This window comes from Adelges cooleyi, unplaced genomic scaffold, assembly GCF_023614345.1.
Source record: "Adelges cooleyi isolate 19-005CV unplaced genomic scaffold, UGA_ACOO_1.1 ACOO_flye_CR_arks_rails_tigmint_CR_PRNA_2, whole genome shotgun sequence".
NCBI lineage: Eukaryota > Metazoa > Arthropoda > Insecta > Hemiptera > Adelgidae > Adelges > Adelges cooleyi.
The window spans coordinates 3,265,484-3,282,480 of record NW_026095860.1 but is presented as its reverse complement, the minus strand read 5'-3'; the positions used below and the strand labels follow the sequence as shown (position 1 = coordinate 3,282,480).

General features: G+C 27.4%; 1 protein-coding gene across 4 annotated transcripts; it reads left to right on the top strand.

Annotated features, from left to right (window-relative positions):
* The first annotated feature begins 279 nt into the window (after positions 1-279).
* On the top strand, positions 280-16,847 carry LOC126833572 (uncharacterized). Of its 4 annotated transcripts, none has more exons than XM_050564995.1 (42): positions 280-501; positions 2,528-2,544; positions 2,654-2,833; positions 3,236-3,482; positions 3,615-3,909; positions 3,986-4,176; positions 4,349-4,462; positions 4,538-4,633; positions 5,093-5,216; positions 5,287-5,460; positions 5,925-6,115; positions 6,188-6,301; positions 6,407-6,560; positions 6,898-7,074; positions 7,160-7,356; positions 8,208-8,315; positions 8,392-8,533; positions 8,597-8,770; positions 8,892-9,082; positions 9,156-9,269; positions 9,399-9,549; positions 10,011-10,205; positions 10,331-10,527; positions 10,615-10,722; positions 10,925-11,042; positions 11,102-11,275; positions 11,360-11,553; positions 12,267-12,380; positions 12,448-12,559; positions 12,624-12,722; positions 13,538-13,725; positions 13,794-13,910; positions 14,042-14,177; positions 14,256-14,320; positions 14,552-14,721; positions 14,780-14,915; positions 15,420-15,494; positions 15,578-15,646; positions 15,725-15,826; positions 15,902-16,199; positions 16,299-16,481; positions 16,545-16,847. In XM_050564995.1, exons 1-42 carry the CDS (start codon positions 499-501, stop codon positions 16,712-16,714), a joined length of 6,174 nt encoding a protein of 2,057 aa, XP_050420952.1. In that variant the 5' UTR covers positions 280-498; the 3' UTR covers positions 16,715-16,847. The 4 variants fall into 4 exon arrangements, with proteins under 4 accessions (XP_050420952.1, XP_050420949.1, XP_050420950.1 ...); XM_050564992.1 differs by having other exon boundaries at positions 12,624-12,776; XM_050564993.1 differs by having other exon boundaries at positions 2,487-2,544; positions 12,624-12,776.
* The last annotated feature ends 150 nt before the right edge of the window (positions 16,848-16,997 follow it).

The window sequence follows — 16,997 nt, the reverse complement described above, 5'->3', positions numbered from 1 at the left end:
GTAAATTATAGATTTATCGGCAATGTTTCCCCGCTGACCCGAATTGAATATATTCCTTTTAGTGTGTTTCCCTGTTCCTTAAAAACGAGTTTGTTTAGTTTACAAACCACGTCTAGATAAAACTTAAAAGTGTTTGTAATAAGTAAAAATGGATGTCAGGATTTGTATTATGTGCTCAAGTTGGTAATTTGGCGGTTGGGTTAGGTTATCATTTTAAAGGTCTGTAAACCCACTTGTTATCATTAAATTCAAAATTGCATTATCGTTATGTAGTTATCATTGAATGAAATATGAATCAACAATTTATTGTCCAGTTTTCACTTTATAAATTAATCTATTTAAGCAAGTGCTAATATTTAATATTTATTTCTGCGTTATTCGCCGGTACCACTGGTGACGCCAATTGCCAAGTACAGACTGCAGTTTATCGACGAGCAATAGCCAATAGGTACTAACTACTACTGCGGAAGTACAAAGTACTTAGAAGTCGATAATATTATGGTATGTGTCGTATGATAAGTCAATTACAAGGAAATATTAATATTGATATGATGTCAAATCATTCGACGTATCGAATAAAAAAACAATATTCACACAACCTTTAAATTATATTGTAGAAGATGCAACTTATTGCAATTACTTGCATGACTGTATAATTAATGTTACATTCTGTTCATTTTCGTATACTTGTCACATTTATTAAATATAGTTAATTTAATTTACGAGCCACGCTTAAAATATAAATCTGTATTATATATGTAATTGTAGGCAATTATTTATAATATACCGCAACGTACAAAAGTATATTAAAAGTACTTGTCTACGCATCTTGCAGCGCATAATAATATGTTGGTTTAGTAAAATAATACATTACCATTGATTATAAACATTTAATTTATATAATATTTATAATCAAAGATACGTCAAACGCATATCAAAGACATATTACGAAGCTGTACAATATACTAGTCAGTTTTAAAAGATAATATGGCGGGAATGAGTCAAATGACGCGTTTAGTTTGAACAGAGGCAGAGCATAATTATTATTGTTGTTAAAGATCGGCTAGGCTAATCCTTTTCAAATTACCCATAAAACTAGCAAGTATTCTATCTTGAATTTATCGTTATCATGATGTTGCCAGTGTTTCCACAAGACGTGACTGTTGAATAAATTATTATACATTAAATCAATCGATAAATTATTATTTTTATGTCATAATGTTCATAACGTATACGGTATTATTCTAATTTGGAACGGAGTATAGTAAATTAGTAATACCGGCGTCGCGTTCTGCACGGCTCTTCCGTCATTGGCTATTCGATTTTGAGGTTAGCTTTTCAGATTGTTGTTATGTATTGTCCATTTTTGGCCGAAATCAGTGTTTTCTTTCTTTGTAGTTTGTACTTTCAACTTAGTATTGTAACAATTCGACATTCCGCATTCCCTCGATTTTGAGTTTTTTCCATAGCTTTTTGCTTATATTTCTGTATTCAATTTGGATAAAATTGAATAAGATAAACGCGTTTGTCGCTGTGCAGTACTTTAGTTACGTTTTATTTTATGACCCTTTAATGCTTTCATGTGAGTCAATAATAATAATAATATGACTTAGTAATTTTCCTAAGAGGTTGTCACATTTTATTTTCGTAAGCTTGAAAACATACTTAGGCAGATTACGTTTTACTCGATAAATTTAATATCTATCTAAAACATCTATTATGAAATCGAAAGATGATATTTTGGAGGGAATGTCATATCCGGTATTAGGTTCATATATTTCAAAATTTCATCTTCTTACGATTTTATTATAGATGTGTTTATAATCATTCCATTATGAAGCGAGTAAAATGCATTCTGCATAGTCAAGTTTTTTGCCATGCAATTGGATATAATTTTCTTTTAATTGTAGTTTAAAAATAGTTTTACAGGGCCAAATGAAGGTTTGGGCTGAATGACGTGCTAAAAACCAATCTGTACATTTTATAGTAAAAAAGAAAAAAATTCACCAATTGGTTTCCACACTTATTTCACAATGTTAATGTGCAATTAGTAAATTCTGGAAAGTGTTTTGAATTTTAAAACTGGTTTAGATTGGTTCATCGCTTAATATTCCGCCACCAAAACAAATGTAAAAAAATAATGTAGCACATTATTCAAACCGAACCACTAATTATAGTTAAAGTTAAATAATAAACATGTTACTAGACTTTAAATACTACAGTTCAATCAAAGCTAGTGCATCTAGAAAAATAAAAAATACTTTTACTTTATAAATTATAACATGTTGATTCTGTTAGCACATAGTAGACATAGATCTAAACTATCAGAAGTATGTAATTAAAGATGTACTTGTACATTTTAACTATTCGTAAACTTCATAACACAACAATTTTTTTTCTATAGTTTTCAGCTGATTTTGTTTACCCATCAAATTTTATTATCATATGTACAAATTCTATTAAAAAAATGTATATTTTTGTTTCAGTCAACTTAATTTAATTATAAGTGATTTAATCTTTTTCATAGACCAGCGAAATGGAAAGGTAATTACAGATAATTTTATTTAGTTAAATTTGCACATTTTTTATAATACAGCAATTATTACTATATTAACAATATTTACTTAAAACATTCATGTATATATTTTTTTAGACCAACATTTCCGTTACTTAACGAAACTTTAAATTTTCTAAAGAATGATGTAGTTGGTAAAGTGTCCAATATAGTGAGAAATAAAAATAGATTTATTTTTCATGTTATATTTGAAGAATATGAAAAAATCAACGACAAAAGTTTCAATATAGATTTAATTAAAGAAAATTGCATTCCATTGTAAGTATTAGTGTTTATTAAAATAATTCTAGTTGTTCACTTTTATCATTAGAAATGTTTCTATAATTTCTTAACAAAATGTACAACACTAAAAATATCAAAATGGTTGGGGTAGGTTTTAAAATATATTGACTTTTAAAAAGGGTATCTACCTACTTATTGAATTAAATAAAAAAAATCAGAGTATGTTAAAGTAAAATAGTCATTAGAATAATAGAAGAAAAGGTTTTTATTTGTCTTAACTTCAGTTGTAAATATCTGGAATATCAGTTTTACGTTATTCAGTAGCACAATTTTTCTTTAAATTTATTTTTAAAAATACTTGAGTTTCCTAAACTAAATAATAATAGTAAAAACAAAAATTATTTGATCTTAACTACCTTAATTATGTATGTGTAACAGCGATTCGAATGTAGAACCTGGTTTACTGTTCAGTTGTCTACATCCGAATACCAAAAAATGGGTGCGATGTTATGTGTTGTCGATATCTCAAGGACAAGCTATCGTTGCACTCATTGATACTGGTGAAGTAACTAAAACAAAAAAGCTCAAAGAAATTCCAGATAAATATAAAAATATACCAGCAATTACATTTCAAGGTGAAGTGAGGTGTATTAGTCCACCTGGAATTTTACGACATCTTATGGAAGTAAGAATTATGATTTGATATGTTTAAATTTACAGTTAAAATAGCCCTATGTTTTAACATAACATGAATTAAATTGATACATCTAATGTATTATTCCATTACAATAATGTTGATTTTTTTTTCAATTTGCAGAATTATCAAGACTACGTAGCATATTTTCAGTCATTCAGAATTACGTCTGATTCAGAGGTCTATAAAAAAATGTTTTTGTCCTACGAAGGAAATGTTATGGTAGATTTTATCGTTAAAAAATGGGATCCTATGCTAATTGTGAATGATACAAACGATAATTCAATGACATTTAAGAACGGTTGTACTGTGATTATGGCTAAATCGGAGAGTTACGATTCTAGGCATGTCTTTGTTAGAAGTATTGATAAATTTGTAAGAATATTCAAAGAAGTAGAAGCTTATTGCTCTAAAAATGGTAATATATACTTAATTGAATTGTATCTTTAAATATACATAATATATTGAATAGTCTATGAATTTTTTTATTTCAGATCCGTACATTGGAAATACACTTGGATTAGAAGAGATTGTTGGAGTGAAATATTCAGACAAATTTTACAGAGGGAAAATCGTCGATATACTGGGATATGAAAACGAGCAAAATTATGTGTTATACTTAATTGATTCCGGACTAACAATAAGTACTAATACGGTCATTGTGCTACCGCAAAATTTAAAAGAGGTATTAATTTCCTATTGAACTTTTTTTTTGCCTTCAAAATTGAGAAAAATACTTTTTAAAATCTACACATTTCTTCTTATGTGATTATTATTAAACAATTTTGTAATGTACATTAATATAAAACAAAATAAAAATGTTTAAATTAAATATATTTTTATTTTATTTTCTTTAGATTCCACCGTCCGTGTGTTTAATAGGATTAAAAGACATAACTCGGAAGCCGTTGACACCAGAAGCTCAGCAATACATTAAATCTTTGTTTGATAACTCTACAACAATGATACTTGTAAGCATTAAAGTGTGTAAATATATAATTATTTTAAATATTAATCTATGTAAAAATATTTTAATTATTTTTAAGGAATTTAATGATAACGATACATTTGGGTTGGATTCAGTCTCGTTGACTATAATCAACAACAATCAAGATGTTAATGGACATATAGAAGAACTTTTAGTAAGTTACAATTATTTTGTGGTTATTATAGTAATACTTTTGTCTAATATACCAAAGCAAATAAAATTGTAAGTTTATGAGATTTTTTTTTTAAAGATGTTTTTTAATAATGTTGGGTTTAAAAAAATATTCTGCTAAGCATATTAGTTTGATGATTTTTTTGTAATGAAGATTTATGCGATACAGCAGTTTACTGCCCATGGATTAATGTCAACCTTTTTTTTTTTTGATATTTTAAGTAAAAAATAAAAATCATTGTTTTAGATAAACTTAATAAACGTTATGTAGCAGTAGTTTTATAACTTTAAATGAATAAAAAAACTAAATCCGGATAGATCAGAAATTTGGATTTCATTCCCATCACTGCTTGTATCAGGATTATATAATATATATATATATATATATATATATATATATATGTGGGTATTAGATAATAGTTGGTTTATTTATTTGCACTAGCAATCTGTTGAGGAGACTACTAGTACAAACGAGTTTACTCCGTACCATTCTGTGACATCTTTATTAAAAATTCCACATCAGAATATTTTAAATACTCATACATGTGTGGACACAGCAAACACAGGTTAGAAAAATATTTATTATTATTATTTTTTGATTGAGAATTACTAAATATATATTTAATTTATTCTTAGATACTCAAGTAAAATTGACAAATGGTAATGATAAAAGTACACTATTGAGTCCAGGAAGTCTGGTCTATATGTCATCTTTTGTTAATTTAATGGAAATTTTTGTGCGAAAGCTTGAAGACGACAACGACGAATTCAATTTTTTTTTGGGAGAAGTAGACGTATATTGTTCAACAGGTTAATAATTAATTTATTATATTTTAAATATATGTAAATCAATACCTGCAACATCGAGTGCAGAAATTCAATTTGTTAAAACAATTTTTTTTCTTAACAAAAACGGCAGTATCACAATTGTGTATGTTATTCTCAGAACCTTTGGTATTACAAAAAAAAACATTACATTTAAACTACTTATTATTATTACAATACTAACAATTTGATTAATACATATATAACCGAGCAACATACAAATTTAAACTAAGTTGAGTTGGATAGAAGGAAAGAACCTTTTTTTATAGTCTATAACCGGAAGGGTTTGAACCCAGGTTCCAAAATGTGTGATGGATTCTCAAAAAAAACTGCATTAAAATTAACTTGGTCAATTTAGCGTCACTGCTTAACACACACAGCCATATAATGTGATGTCAGATAGTTATTAGGAATGTAAATTAGTATTAACTAGAACTACTTTATTATAGCTGAACCAATTCAAAGGAATTTGGTAGTTGATGAAATGGTAGGAGCCAAATCACCCCTCGACGGCAGTTTTTATAGAGGAACAGTATTAAAACAAGTCGATAATGAAAATTATTTGATTCGTTTTATTGACTACGGTGATAAAGATACAGTACACAAATCAAACATTGTTGATTTACCACCTGAATTAATGGTAAATGTTATAGTAAAAAACAAATTAAATGTGACAATGTTTTAGTATATAATTTATATAAATTGCTTTTAGGTACCTACAAATGTCAGTGCAATTACCTTAAAGGGCATAGTATCAAATAAGCTAACACCAGCTGCTAAGGATTACATAGCAAACTTGTTACAGACTTATGAACCCATGATTATAGTAAAGTTTTTTTGTAAATTATTTTTTTAAAGAAACAATGTCACACATTGTTTTAATAATATCATAACTAAAATATATTGACGGAGCTATTATGTGTGATTGCAGAACTTCGACCCTTCAACACCATTAAAAGATGTTGTCCTTATTACTGAAAATGGAAACGAAAATGTCAATGATCACTTAAGACAATTATTAAATGACGAAAATGAAGAAAATGTTATAATTGAAAGCAAAGTTGCAGAAATTGATAATATACCAAGTAATTTAGAAAGTTTAATGTTTGAATATGTCATGTGATGGTGTGTTCTTTTTTTAAGTTTACTTTATTTTTTTAAATTAATTAATAGTGATACAATAATTGATTGTTATTTAACTTTAATTTTAATAATAAAAGAACCGGTAACTCTAGACACTCGGTTACTGGTGCTTAATTTGCCGGGTGAATAATCGTCCTGTGAAATGGAGCCGCTTTCCTTTCTGCATTCCTTTTCCAGTGCGGACTTGTCACCCATCACGAATATATATATTGTTAAAACACTCTTTGTGGAGAAGCCTGTTAAGTTTAAAAAAAAAAATACATTACTATTTTTTTTTAGAAAATATTGAAAAAATGTGTATCAACGATAATGTTAAAAGCGTGGCTTTAAATAAAGGAGCCAAAGTTTATATCACGGCATTTATTGACTTACAACATATTTATGTACGTAAAGCTGAAGATGAATCTGATGAGTTCTTAGAATTTATTGATAAAGTCAATATTTTTTGTTTAACAGGTTAGTATTTGGGTATCTATAATCTTACTTATGTATGGCTATCATACAGTGTACATAGTAATATTTAATAAATATTTGGTTACAGAAGGAGCACCTGTGGTGGGATACCTTGAGATAGGAGATGTTTTTGGAGTGCGATCTACACTGGATGAGAATTTTTATAGAGCTAAGATTATTAACAAAACCAGTGAAAACAGTTATAAAGTACAATACATAGATTATGGAAATGAAGAATGTGTAAATTCCGAAGATATTGTTGGTATATCTGATGATTTAAAACAGGTACAAAATTCATCTTATTTTTGTATTGTTCGATTACAGGAAAATTGTTAATTAAATTTTCGGCGTGATTTTGGACTTTTGACCATAAGGTTTATTAGACTGAAAGACGGACACTAACGTGTGTGTACATACCTATGGCATGTAGATTTTTTCTCAACAACCTGAGATAGAAATTTGTTAAAACTTTTATTAAAAAAATAAAGTAGGAACTGACAATTTTTTTTATCACTGTTCTTAATAATAATAAACATTAGCTGAATTAGGGTTTTGCAAAAGGGTGGCCCCTTAAAATAACAAAAATGTAGAAAGCCTGTAAAAGGCCTGTAATCGTCCACATTATTAGCAAACAATTTTTTTTCAATTATAATATATTGTTAAAGTAGTAAAATTGTACTCCTAGTGCTTTCCAAGGCCCCATTTGAGCGTATTGTACTAAAATATTTATTTTTGAAAACAAATGTATGAACCCAAATTGTATGTTCTCAAAATGTTTGTAGAAATAAAATTGATAATTTTGGCATATTTTAACACTACTAGGATAGTGGCTAACAATTTTGTCATTTTCAGTTTTAAAAATTAATTTTTTTTGAAGCATACAAATAATATATTTAGTTTAAGATTAATCATTAAAAAAAAAAATTATATTATTAGAAACTTAGTTAAAATTAACAAATTTATAAAATTGTTGTTCGTAATTATACTAGACTCAAACTCCATATGGTCACTAGTTTGCTTAGTTTATTTAAAAATATATATATACTGCATTAATATAATTTTTTTAAATCTTTTAAATTATTTATTTATTTATATATTAGGTAATTTACTCAATTGACTCTTAACATTTTTATTAGGTTCCTTCCAACATTTGTCATGTCACTCTGAAAGATGTTCCTTCATGTACATTAAAAGGTGCAGCCAAAGATTATATGACTTTCTTGTGTGAAAGTGAATTAGTTGTTGTAAGTATTTTTACTTAGATTGCTATTTTATATAAATAAATTAATAATTAATTTCTAAATAATTATTATATTGTAGGAATCTATAGATACAAACAAAGTAGTGTTTAAGACGTTAGATAACACAATAGTCAATGATTATTTAAATAATTTAATTTGTGAAGCTGATAATCAGGTAAATGGAGCAAATGAAATTGTTGCAGAGAACTTAACAACACAAGGTCAGTTTTTAATTTTTTCAAAATTATGGATTAACAAATTTTTAGTTATTCATTAATGCTTAGATACTTTGGTAACATCATTAGCATATGATGATGAAAAAGTTGTCTTGAGCCCAGGAAGTGTGGTTTATATGGCAGCTTTTGTGGATTTGTCTGATATATATGTTCGGAAAGTCGAAGATGATAATGAAGAATTTAATTTGTTGTTGGAAAACGTGAATTTACATTGTTCAACCGGTTAGTAATTTTTTTAATTTTTGGACAAAGAATGTTGTGCGTTGTTAAAATAAGTCACAAGCCCTAAACAACAAACCATATATAAAATGTATTAACGTTAATTACTGGTGAACGGTTAAAGGTGAACCAGTTCAACGGAATTTGGTAGTTGATGAAATGGTAGGAGCCAAATCACCCCTCGACGGCAGTTTTTATAGAGGAACAGTATTAAAACAAGTCGATAATGAAAATTATTTGATTCGTTTTATTGACTACGGTGATAAAGATACAGTACACAAATCAAACATTGTTGATTTACCACCTGAATTAATGGTAAATGTTATAGTAAAAAACAAATTTAGTGTGCCAATGTTTTAAGTTTATAATTTAAATAAATTTCTTCTAGATACCTACAAATGTCAGTGCAATTACCTTAAAGGGCATAGTATCAAATAAGCTAACACCAGCTGCTAAGGATTACATAGCAAACTTGTTACAGACTTATGAACCCATGATTATAGTAAAGTTATTTTGCAAAATTTATTTTTCAAAGAAACAATAATGTCGAATGTTGTTTTAACAAATTTTTACTAATAAATCCAATGTCATAAATAAAATAGATTGACAATGTTAATATGTGTGATTGCAGAATTTTGACCCTTCAACACCATTAAAAGATGTTGTCCTTATTACTGAAAATGGAAACGAAAATGTCAATGATCACTTAAGACAATTATTAAATGACGAAGAAGAAAATGTTATAAATGAAAGTGAAATTGCAGAAACTGAAAATATACCAAGTAATGCAGAACATTAAAAATTTGTTTTTCATATTTTACCTTTGATGCGGAGCGGAGATAAGATTATTTGATATCTTTTTCAACCCATGATATCTTTTAAACTACTTAAAGAATTTCTTCATGTATCAGAAATCATCAAAATCTTGAAAAAAAATTCCAACTTTTTTTTTATATTAAAATTAAGCACTTTAATTTTTTGGATAATAGTCTAATTAGTTGCGAACTTGAGTGGAATATTCTTAAGTTATGATACTTCTGATTTACAGTGAAAAACCTTATTCAATTGTAAACAAATTATATAAAGTTTGACTAAAGATTCTTGAAAATTTTAAATGTTCGAGCTACACTAGATCAATGTTCAGCATAACTTTCAGACTTTTGGTCCTAAAACTATATCTGAAGAGTTATATCTGAAAAAGCATGTATTTTTTTATTTACACAATTTATGTTTTTTTTTTTAGATGTAGTAAATGTAGATGTACATAATGTTGCGAGTACAAATGAAAAGTACAATGTTACAAATCCGTTAAAAAGTGGAGATATTGTATATATTACAGCTTATATTGATTTAAATAATATTTATGTTCGCAAAGTTGATGATAATAATGAAGAGTTTGAAAAACTGCTCGAGAGAGTCAACACTTACTGTTCATTAGGTTTGTGCTGTTAATTAAGTTAATGAGTAGTTAAATATTTTGCTTATATTTATGGAGTATTTTTATATTAGACATTTTTCTACTAGTTAAGTTCATCATTGTCAATATTATTCTGTCCTTTTTAGGGAATACATCTGATAGTAAACCACCAGATTTACTAGAAATAGTTGGTGCTAAATCTATCTCCGACGGATGTTTCTACAGAGCAAAGGTAACTGGAAAGATAAACGAAAAAAATTATAATATAGTGTTTGTTGATTTTGGGTATGAGGAATGTGTTAACGTTGCCGATATTGTACTACTCCCTGTTGAGTTGCAACAGGTATGTTTAAATCATTGAATGATAAAAACAACATCAAAGTGTATACTCAATTCATAATAAATAATATATATTCTTTAAAAATTGTAGTTGACGCCAACAATTCATTTAGTCGGACTCAAAGGTGCCAATTCAATTTCTTTAAACGATTCTGTCAACAAGTATATGGAAGGCTTATTTAGTGAAACAATGCGAGTCGTAAGTAAATTGTAAAAATTGTAGGATGTTTTTTCGGAAAATAATTGTAATTTTGTTATTATTTTGTAATAATTGTTATTACAAAATTTCATTTAGTTTATGAAAAAATGAGTGTAGGGTGTTAAAAAAATCACTCTGTGTTATCAGTCATACTATATTAGTTCTCAGTGCAATAATCCTTTTATGTTTTAAACCGATTTAGGAATTTGAAGATATGAATGCGGTTACGCTAACAATCATTAACCAAGAGCAAGATATTGTAAATCATATAAATAGTTTACTCACGGAAATTGTCAATGATGATACTAATTTAAATTCAGGTGAGTTAAAGAAATACTTATAGCATATTTGATTTTTACAATTATTAAATTTAATATAGGTACACAAAATAAATGTTCTGAAATCGTTCTTCCTCGAGTACCAGAATTGACCAATCAAAGTGTTGTCACTATAAATTCATTTGTGAATAAAACTGATATTTATATCAAAGTATGTTACGATAAATCTAAAATGGATAAATTCTTAAAAGATTTCTCTTTCTATTGTGCTTCTGGTAAGTATTTTATGTTTTTTAATTTATGAAATATTACGCTGTCATCTTTCAGTAACTTGTTAGATTAATAGCAAACTTTTCTAGTTAATCCACTTGCTAGCCAACCTACTATCGGAGAGATCTATGGCATCCAGTCGTCTATCGACGGATTATATTATCGAGGTGTCATCGAAGAAAAACTTAGTAACAATCAGTTTAAAGTGATTTTCTTTGAAATTGACACTAAAGATGTTGTATCAACAAAGAGCATTGTCGAAATTCCTAATAATCTCAAGCAAGTAAGTAACAAATATTTGTTACTAATTATAAAGTGTAATGAATAGGGAAATTTTTATGAAATGTTGATCTCGTGGTAAAACAATTATGTATATTTATTAGTATAGTCATGATGATTCTTTATTGGTAATCATTTATTTTATTAAAAATCAAATCAACGCCCTAACAATTTTCTTAACCTATACATATAGCTACTCTAGAAGATGAGTGGTTGAGTGAGTTAGGTGTAAGTGTATTTGCCGCTCATTGTCCCCAGTTCGACACTCCATGATCATTATAGTAGTGTTGTCTTCAACGCTTATTAAGCTACTACTGGAGAGTCTTTGGGAAATTGTTATTATTATTATTATAAAAAAAATTATTACTTTTTATTGTTATCCTCTATTATTTTCATAATTATTGGTCAACTATAAACCATATATAACTTATTTTTTTAAACAGTTTGTTGTTTTGAATATAAATTTATTTGACTTAAATATTTAAAGCTCTTATTTAAATTTTTTTTTTATATAATTATGAAATCTATTTTTAATTAAAAAAAAAATTTAATTTAAAAACAAAAACTATGAATCAAAGTAAGACAGTTAAAAAAAGGCTAGTTTTACACCTAAAATACAAAATAGATGTCTGGCGTCTTCATTAAAAAAATTGTTTGTTATATAATTAAATCATTTTTACAATTTACAATGACTTTGTTGTTTTGAATTTTATTCAGATACCACGCAGCATATATTTAGTGAACCTCCAAGGCGTTGACATTAGAAGTCTCAATGCTCGAGGACTGTCCTATTTGAACATGCTTTGTGAAAACAATGTACCTTTAGTCATTGTAAGTATTGTTAATTGTTATAAGTTTAGAGTTTATTAAAAATGATGCCTGTTTTTAATATTTTTAGGAATTCACCCAATACGCTATTAATAGTTTATTCTTTGTCACATTAAAAACTGTCGACACTAATGAAAACATCAACGAACATCTTACAAAACTTTTGGCGAAAAATGAAAGAAGTTAGCAAGAAGATGAGCAATTTATTGTGTTTTTTTTTTATTTAATGTTATATATATTTTTTAGATTCTCCCGAAACGGTACAAGTCTTAAGCAAAGGAGATATTGTTTATATCTCATCATTTGACAATTTTCAAAATATAAGCGTAAGACGTATTAATAACGGTACAGACAAATTTAAATCATTCTTAGAGAATTTTTCATCTTCATGTAGCCTTGGTAATTAGTGTTTATAGCTCTTTCTTGGTGGTATTAGTCAGTTATATCTTTTACACTTTGTAACAACTTAAATGTATTTTTTTATATTTTATAATAATTACTTATAAGTGACACATAAGTTAGCGCTCTCAAACAGTCTCTACACCTATCCCTCTGCCTTCCGAATTCCTCCCTCTGATCTCCCAATTTTTTTTAAAGTAATTATTTGATTCCTGGCAATCCAAATGCTATTCTCTTTCTCGAATTTATGCTGTTCGGCATAGAGCGATTTCTCCTACCATTTCTTGTTGTTCTTGGTTCTGGAACTCTTCCTTAGATCTCATTGTTTCCTTTACCAGATTTCGTTTTGGTCATAACCTTCCCACTTATGCTTTCCATCTCTTCCTAAACTCCTCTTGTACCCTCCACCTTAATGAAACTCCTTGCAATTTTAACCATATTCTCCTTGACTGTCCTGCTCTATACTCCAACAGAAAAAGTTTACTTTCCCATCTCTGTGCTCTCAGATATTCATAGCTTGATCCCTCTCTTCTTTTTAACCTCCCGTTGTCCTTCCGTTTTCATCCTCCTAATATCCTTCCTTTCTAAAGCTGGATTTTCTATTTAATTTTCTCTGCATGTCTCTGTGTTTTGTTTTTAAAATCATATAAAATGTAGTAATATTATTTATTGTTAACAATTTGTATAATTTTTGTGCTGTAATGTTGTTAATAATAGCACATTAAAAAAAAAAAAAAAAATTATTAATTAATATTGTACAGAAAAACCAATTGATAGAGTCCCGAGAATTGGTGAAATAATTGCCGCTCGACAAAATGCAGGAAGTAAGTTCCACAGAGCCGAAGTTATCGATGCAGTCAATTCTGAAAATTACAATGTTTGTTTTATTGATTATGGATCAAGAGAAACCGTACACATCAGTAATATTGTACAGCCGTCTGACCATCAGGTACATTGTTAATTTTTTAATTTTAAAGATTCAAATTTAAATTGACTTGTAAATTATTGAATATTTAGTTAAAAACTTGTGCGACAAGTTTTTTGATCAACTTGGAAGGATTACCATCGGAACCTTTAAATAAACCAGTACTGCACTTCATTAATAATATTATTAAAACAGATACATTTATAATAGTAAGTTAACGAGTTATATAACAAATGTCTTTTCTTTTGTATCCCGAATCCACCTTTCCAAATTCAAGCCCAAGCACATTATTCTGCAAAATGCTTCACTTTTGTATTAAAATTTATATTTATGTTTCTAGGATTCAATTACCAGTCAAAATCAAGCTGTTTTAGTATCGGTTAACACAAAAGAAAATTTAAATGATAAAATCAAGAGTTTGTTAGCTAATTGTAATACAATTGAAACTGTTAATAAAAACGAGAAATGTGATTCAGGTAAAAAGTTTTTGTTTATAAATATTATTTCTTTATAAAAATCCTCTAAATAAAATATAAATATTTTTTCTTTTTTAGAAATGAAGCAATTTGAAAAGTCTATCATCAAGTATAGTAAATTACCCTTGAACATTCCTAATCAGGTATTTTTTTTTAATTGATTTTTTCTTAGTACTCATTTTTAGTTGTATTCTATAAATGTATCATCATCCAGTTTCAACAAGCATTGTTAGGCTTAATGAAAAGGGTAAACATTACGAAACTAATGTTAAAATGTATAACAATTGTTGGTAATATAGTCAATATTTACTTTTAAAAGAAGTATTGACTATAAACACCTATAAATTATGTTTTAATTGTGATTTACTTCATAGGTTTGGGTAGTTGATAAAATATCTTCTTCGGCATATATAGTACACACTATTGATAGCCGTTTAGAATTTGAACGACTAGGAAATATAATGTTTAAAGACGGAGAAACATTCCAACCAGTAGATAAGATTAAAATGAATATGCAATGTGCCGTTTTATTCAGTACCACTTGGTAATAAATGAAATAATATTTTTAATAATAAATAGTATTAACATTTATTTTTTTATAGGCATCGAGGAGAAGTATTGGAAATTATTGATGAATGTACTGCAAGAATAAATCTTATTGATGTCACAAAAGTCAGCGTTGTTTGTGATATTAAAGAAATATTTAGTTTGTCACCAAAATACCAGGGAAAATCGTTGGTAAGTATTATTAGATTTAATGAAAATGTTTTTACATATTTTTTTATGTCTGGATCCACATTATCTTATAAACTTTTAAACTGATTATCCGTATATCAGTCAAATTAATTACAAATTTTTATGGAATATTCTTCAGATGTGCTTTACTTTAAAAAATAAAAATAAATATAGTTATATATTTAAGAAAACCTTATCGCCTAGAAGGGGTAAAAACTTTTTCTCTATTTCACTTTTTCCAGCAAACATTTAGGACATAAGGCCTGAAAATTATACTGAAGATAGATCTAGTGTGGGGCTATAACATGAAAAACTTTCTCAAAAAATTAGTCAAATTTTTTTTAAAATTAAATTGCTAGGTTGCTCTGATTGATGTGAGTCAACTAGTCAATAGGTTTCTGAAAAGTATTTTAATTATAATATTATGTTATTATATTATGTTAATAATAAAAACTAAATGGTATGGTAATAATAGATGCCTTACTAATATAAACTATTTATTTATAGCTCACAAAAATTATTATCCAACCAGAACCACATGAAATGTTATACAACACATTTAAAGTTATTGCAAAAAAACATGTAAGAATTTAGTAAAAATTTAATATTTTTAAATTTTAAACAGTGTTTTGTTCAATATTAATTAAAACTTTTTTTTGATATAGTTGGAAGATAGTACTGTTGTTAAGTTAGTTGAGGCGTCTACTAATATAAATCAGTCCTATGGAGATCTGGTAATTATTAGTGTTTTGGTTTTAAATATAATATATAATCATATTAGTATGGTAAAACAATTTTTCATTCAATTGTAGAACAATGTAGGATATCCGTCATTCTCTTCAACGCCTATTCCCAACGGCGGGAATGAATTTGATTTTAACAAAGACCTTTCGACACCAAATGATGGAAACTTAGTAATTATATCAACACACATTGGAAGTGTATTATAATTTATTTGGTTTTATTTAAACTGTAAATATAATTTTTAGATGAATGGAAATGTATCTCAAATACAACCATTAGAGTATAAATCCCCTGTAATACAGTCTCCAAATCGAAGTTTGACCCCAAATATTTTTACAATTAAAGATGTACAGTACGCTCGTTGGCTTAAGGGTTCGAGTAAAACATTAACATTCTTGTGCCAACATAAAGACTATTTATTAATGAGAGATCATCTTGTTGATGATGCCGTAGCCGATTTGGAAGTGAAACTTCAAGAATATTGTGTAGAAGTTGCATATCCCTATTCGCCAGCGATTGGTGAACTTTGTTTGGCTAAATTTGGTGAGTTACCTTAATTTCTTTAACTTCAAAATACAATTTTATATCAATAAAATAACCTTACAACTGTTATAGTTTTATAATTCTCCAATTAATTTACAGATGATGGTTTATGGTACCGAGCGTTGTGTACGAAAATATCTGAAGATGATCCGAGTAAAAATATTTTTACCGTTCATTTCTTAGACTGGGGATTAGAGTACTCTGTTGACGCTGAAGACTTACGAAAAATGTCTTCAGATTTTGCTTATCTACCAGCGTCTGCGATTAAATGTTATATTAAAGGTAGTTAATACATTTAAAAGTTGTGATGTTAATTTAACGGTTGTTTTTTAAAAAAAATTTTAGATGCCGATGTTTCGAAATGGAGTGATAGTACACTGAAAACTTTGGCCCAATTAATGTTAACCCAGTTCAGTTGTATTATTTTTGATAAGATATCTATCGACAGTTACTCCATCAAATGTGATTACATATATAACTTAGTGCAATCCAATCAGGAATTAGCTACTATATAAGTTAAATTAAAGAATTTAACTTAAAATTTTTATTTTTCAGAACTTATGAAATTATTTATTTAAGCTAATTGTTTTTGTTATTGTTTTTGTCTCTTTATACTAGTGTTGTTTTTCAAAGTTGTGAAAAACCTAACTTAAAGGATGTTTTTTTGTATAAACAATTAAAAGTTTGAATGTCATGTTTTAATTAAATAAAATATTTAAAAAATTAATATTAAGCAATACCGAATTATGATTTTTAGTAGTATTGCTCCTATTAAATTTTTAATTACAAAAATTAAAA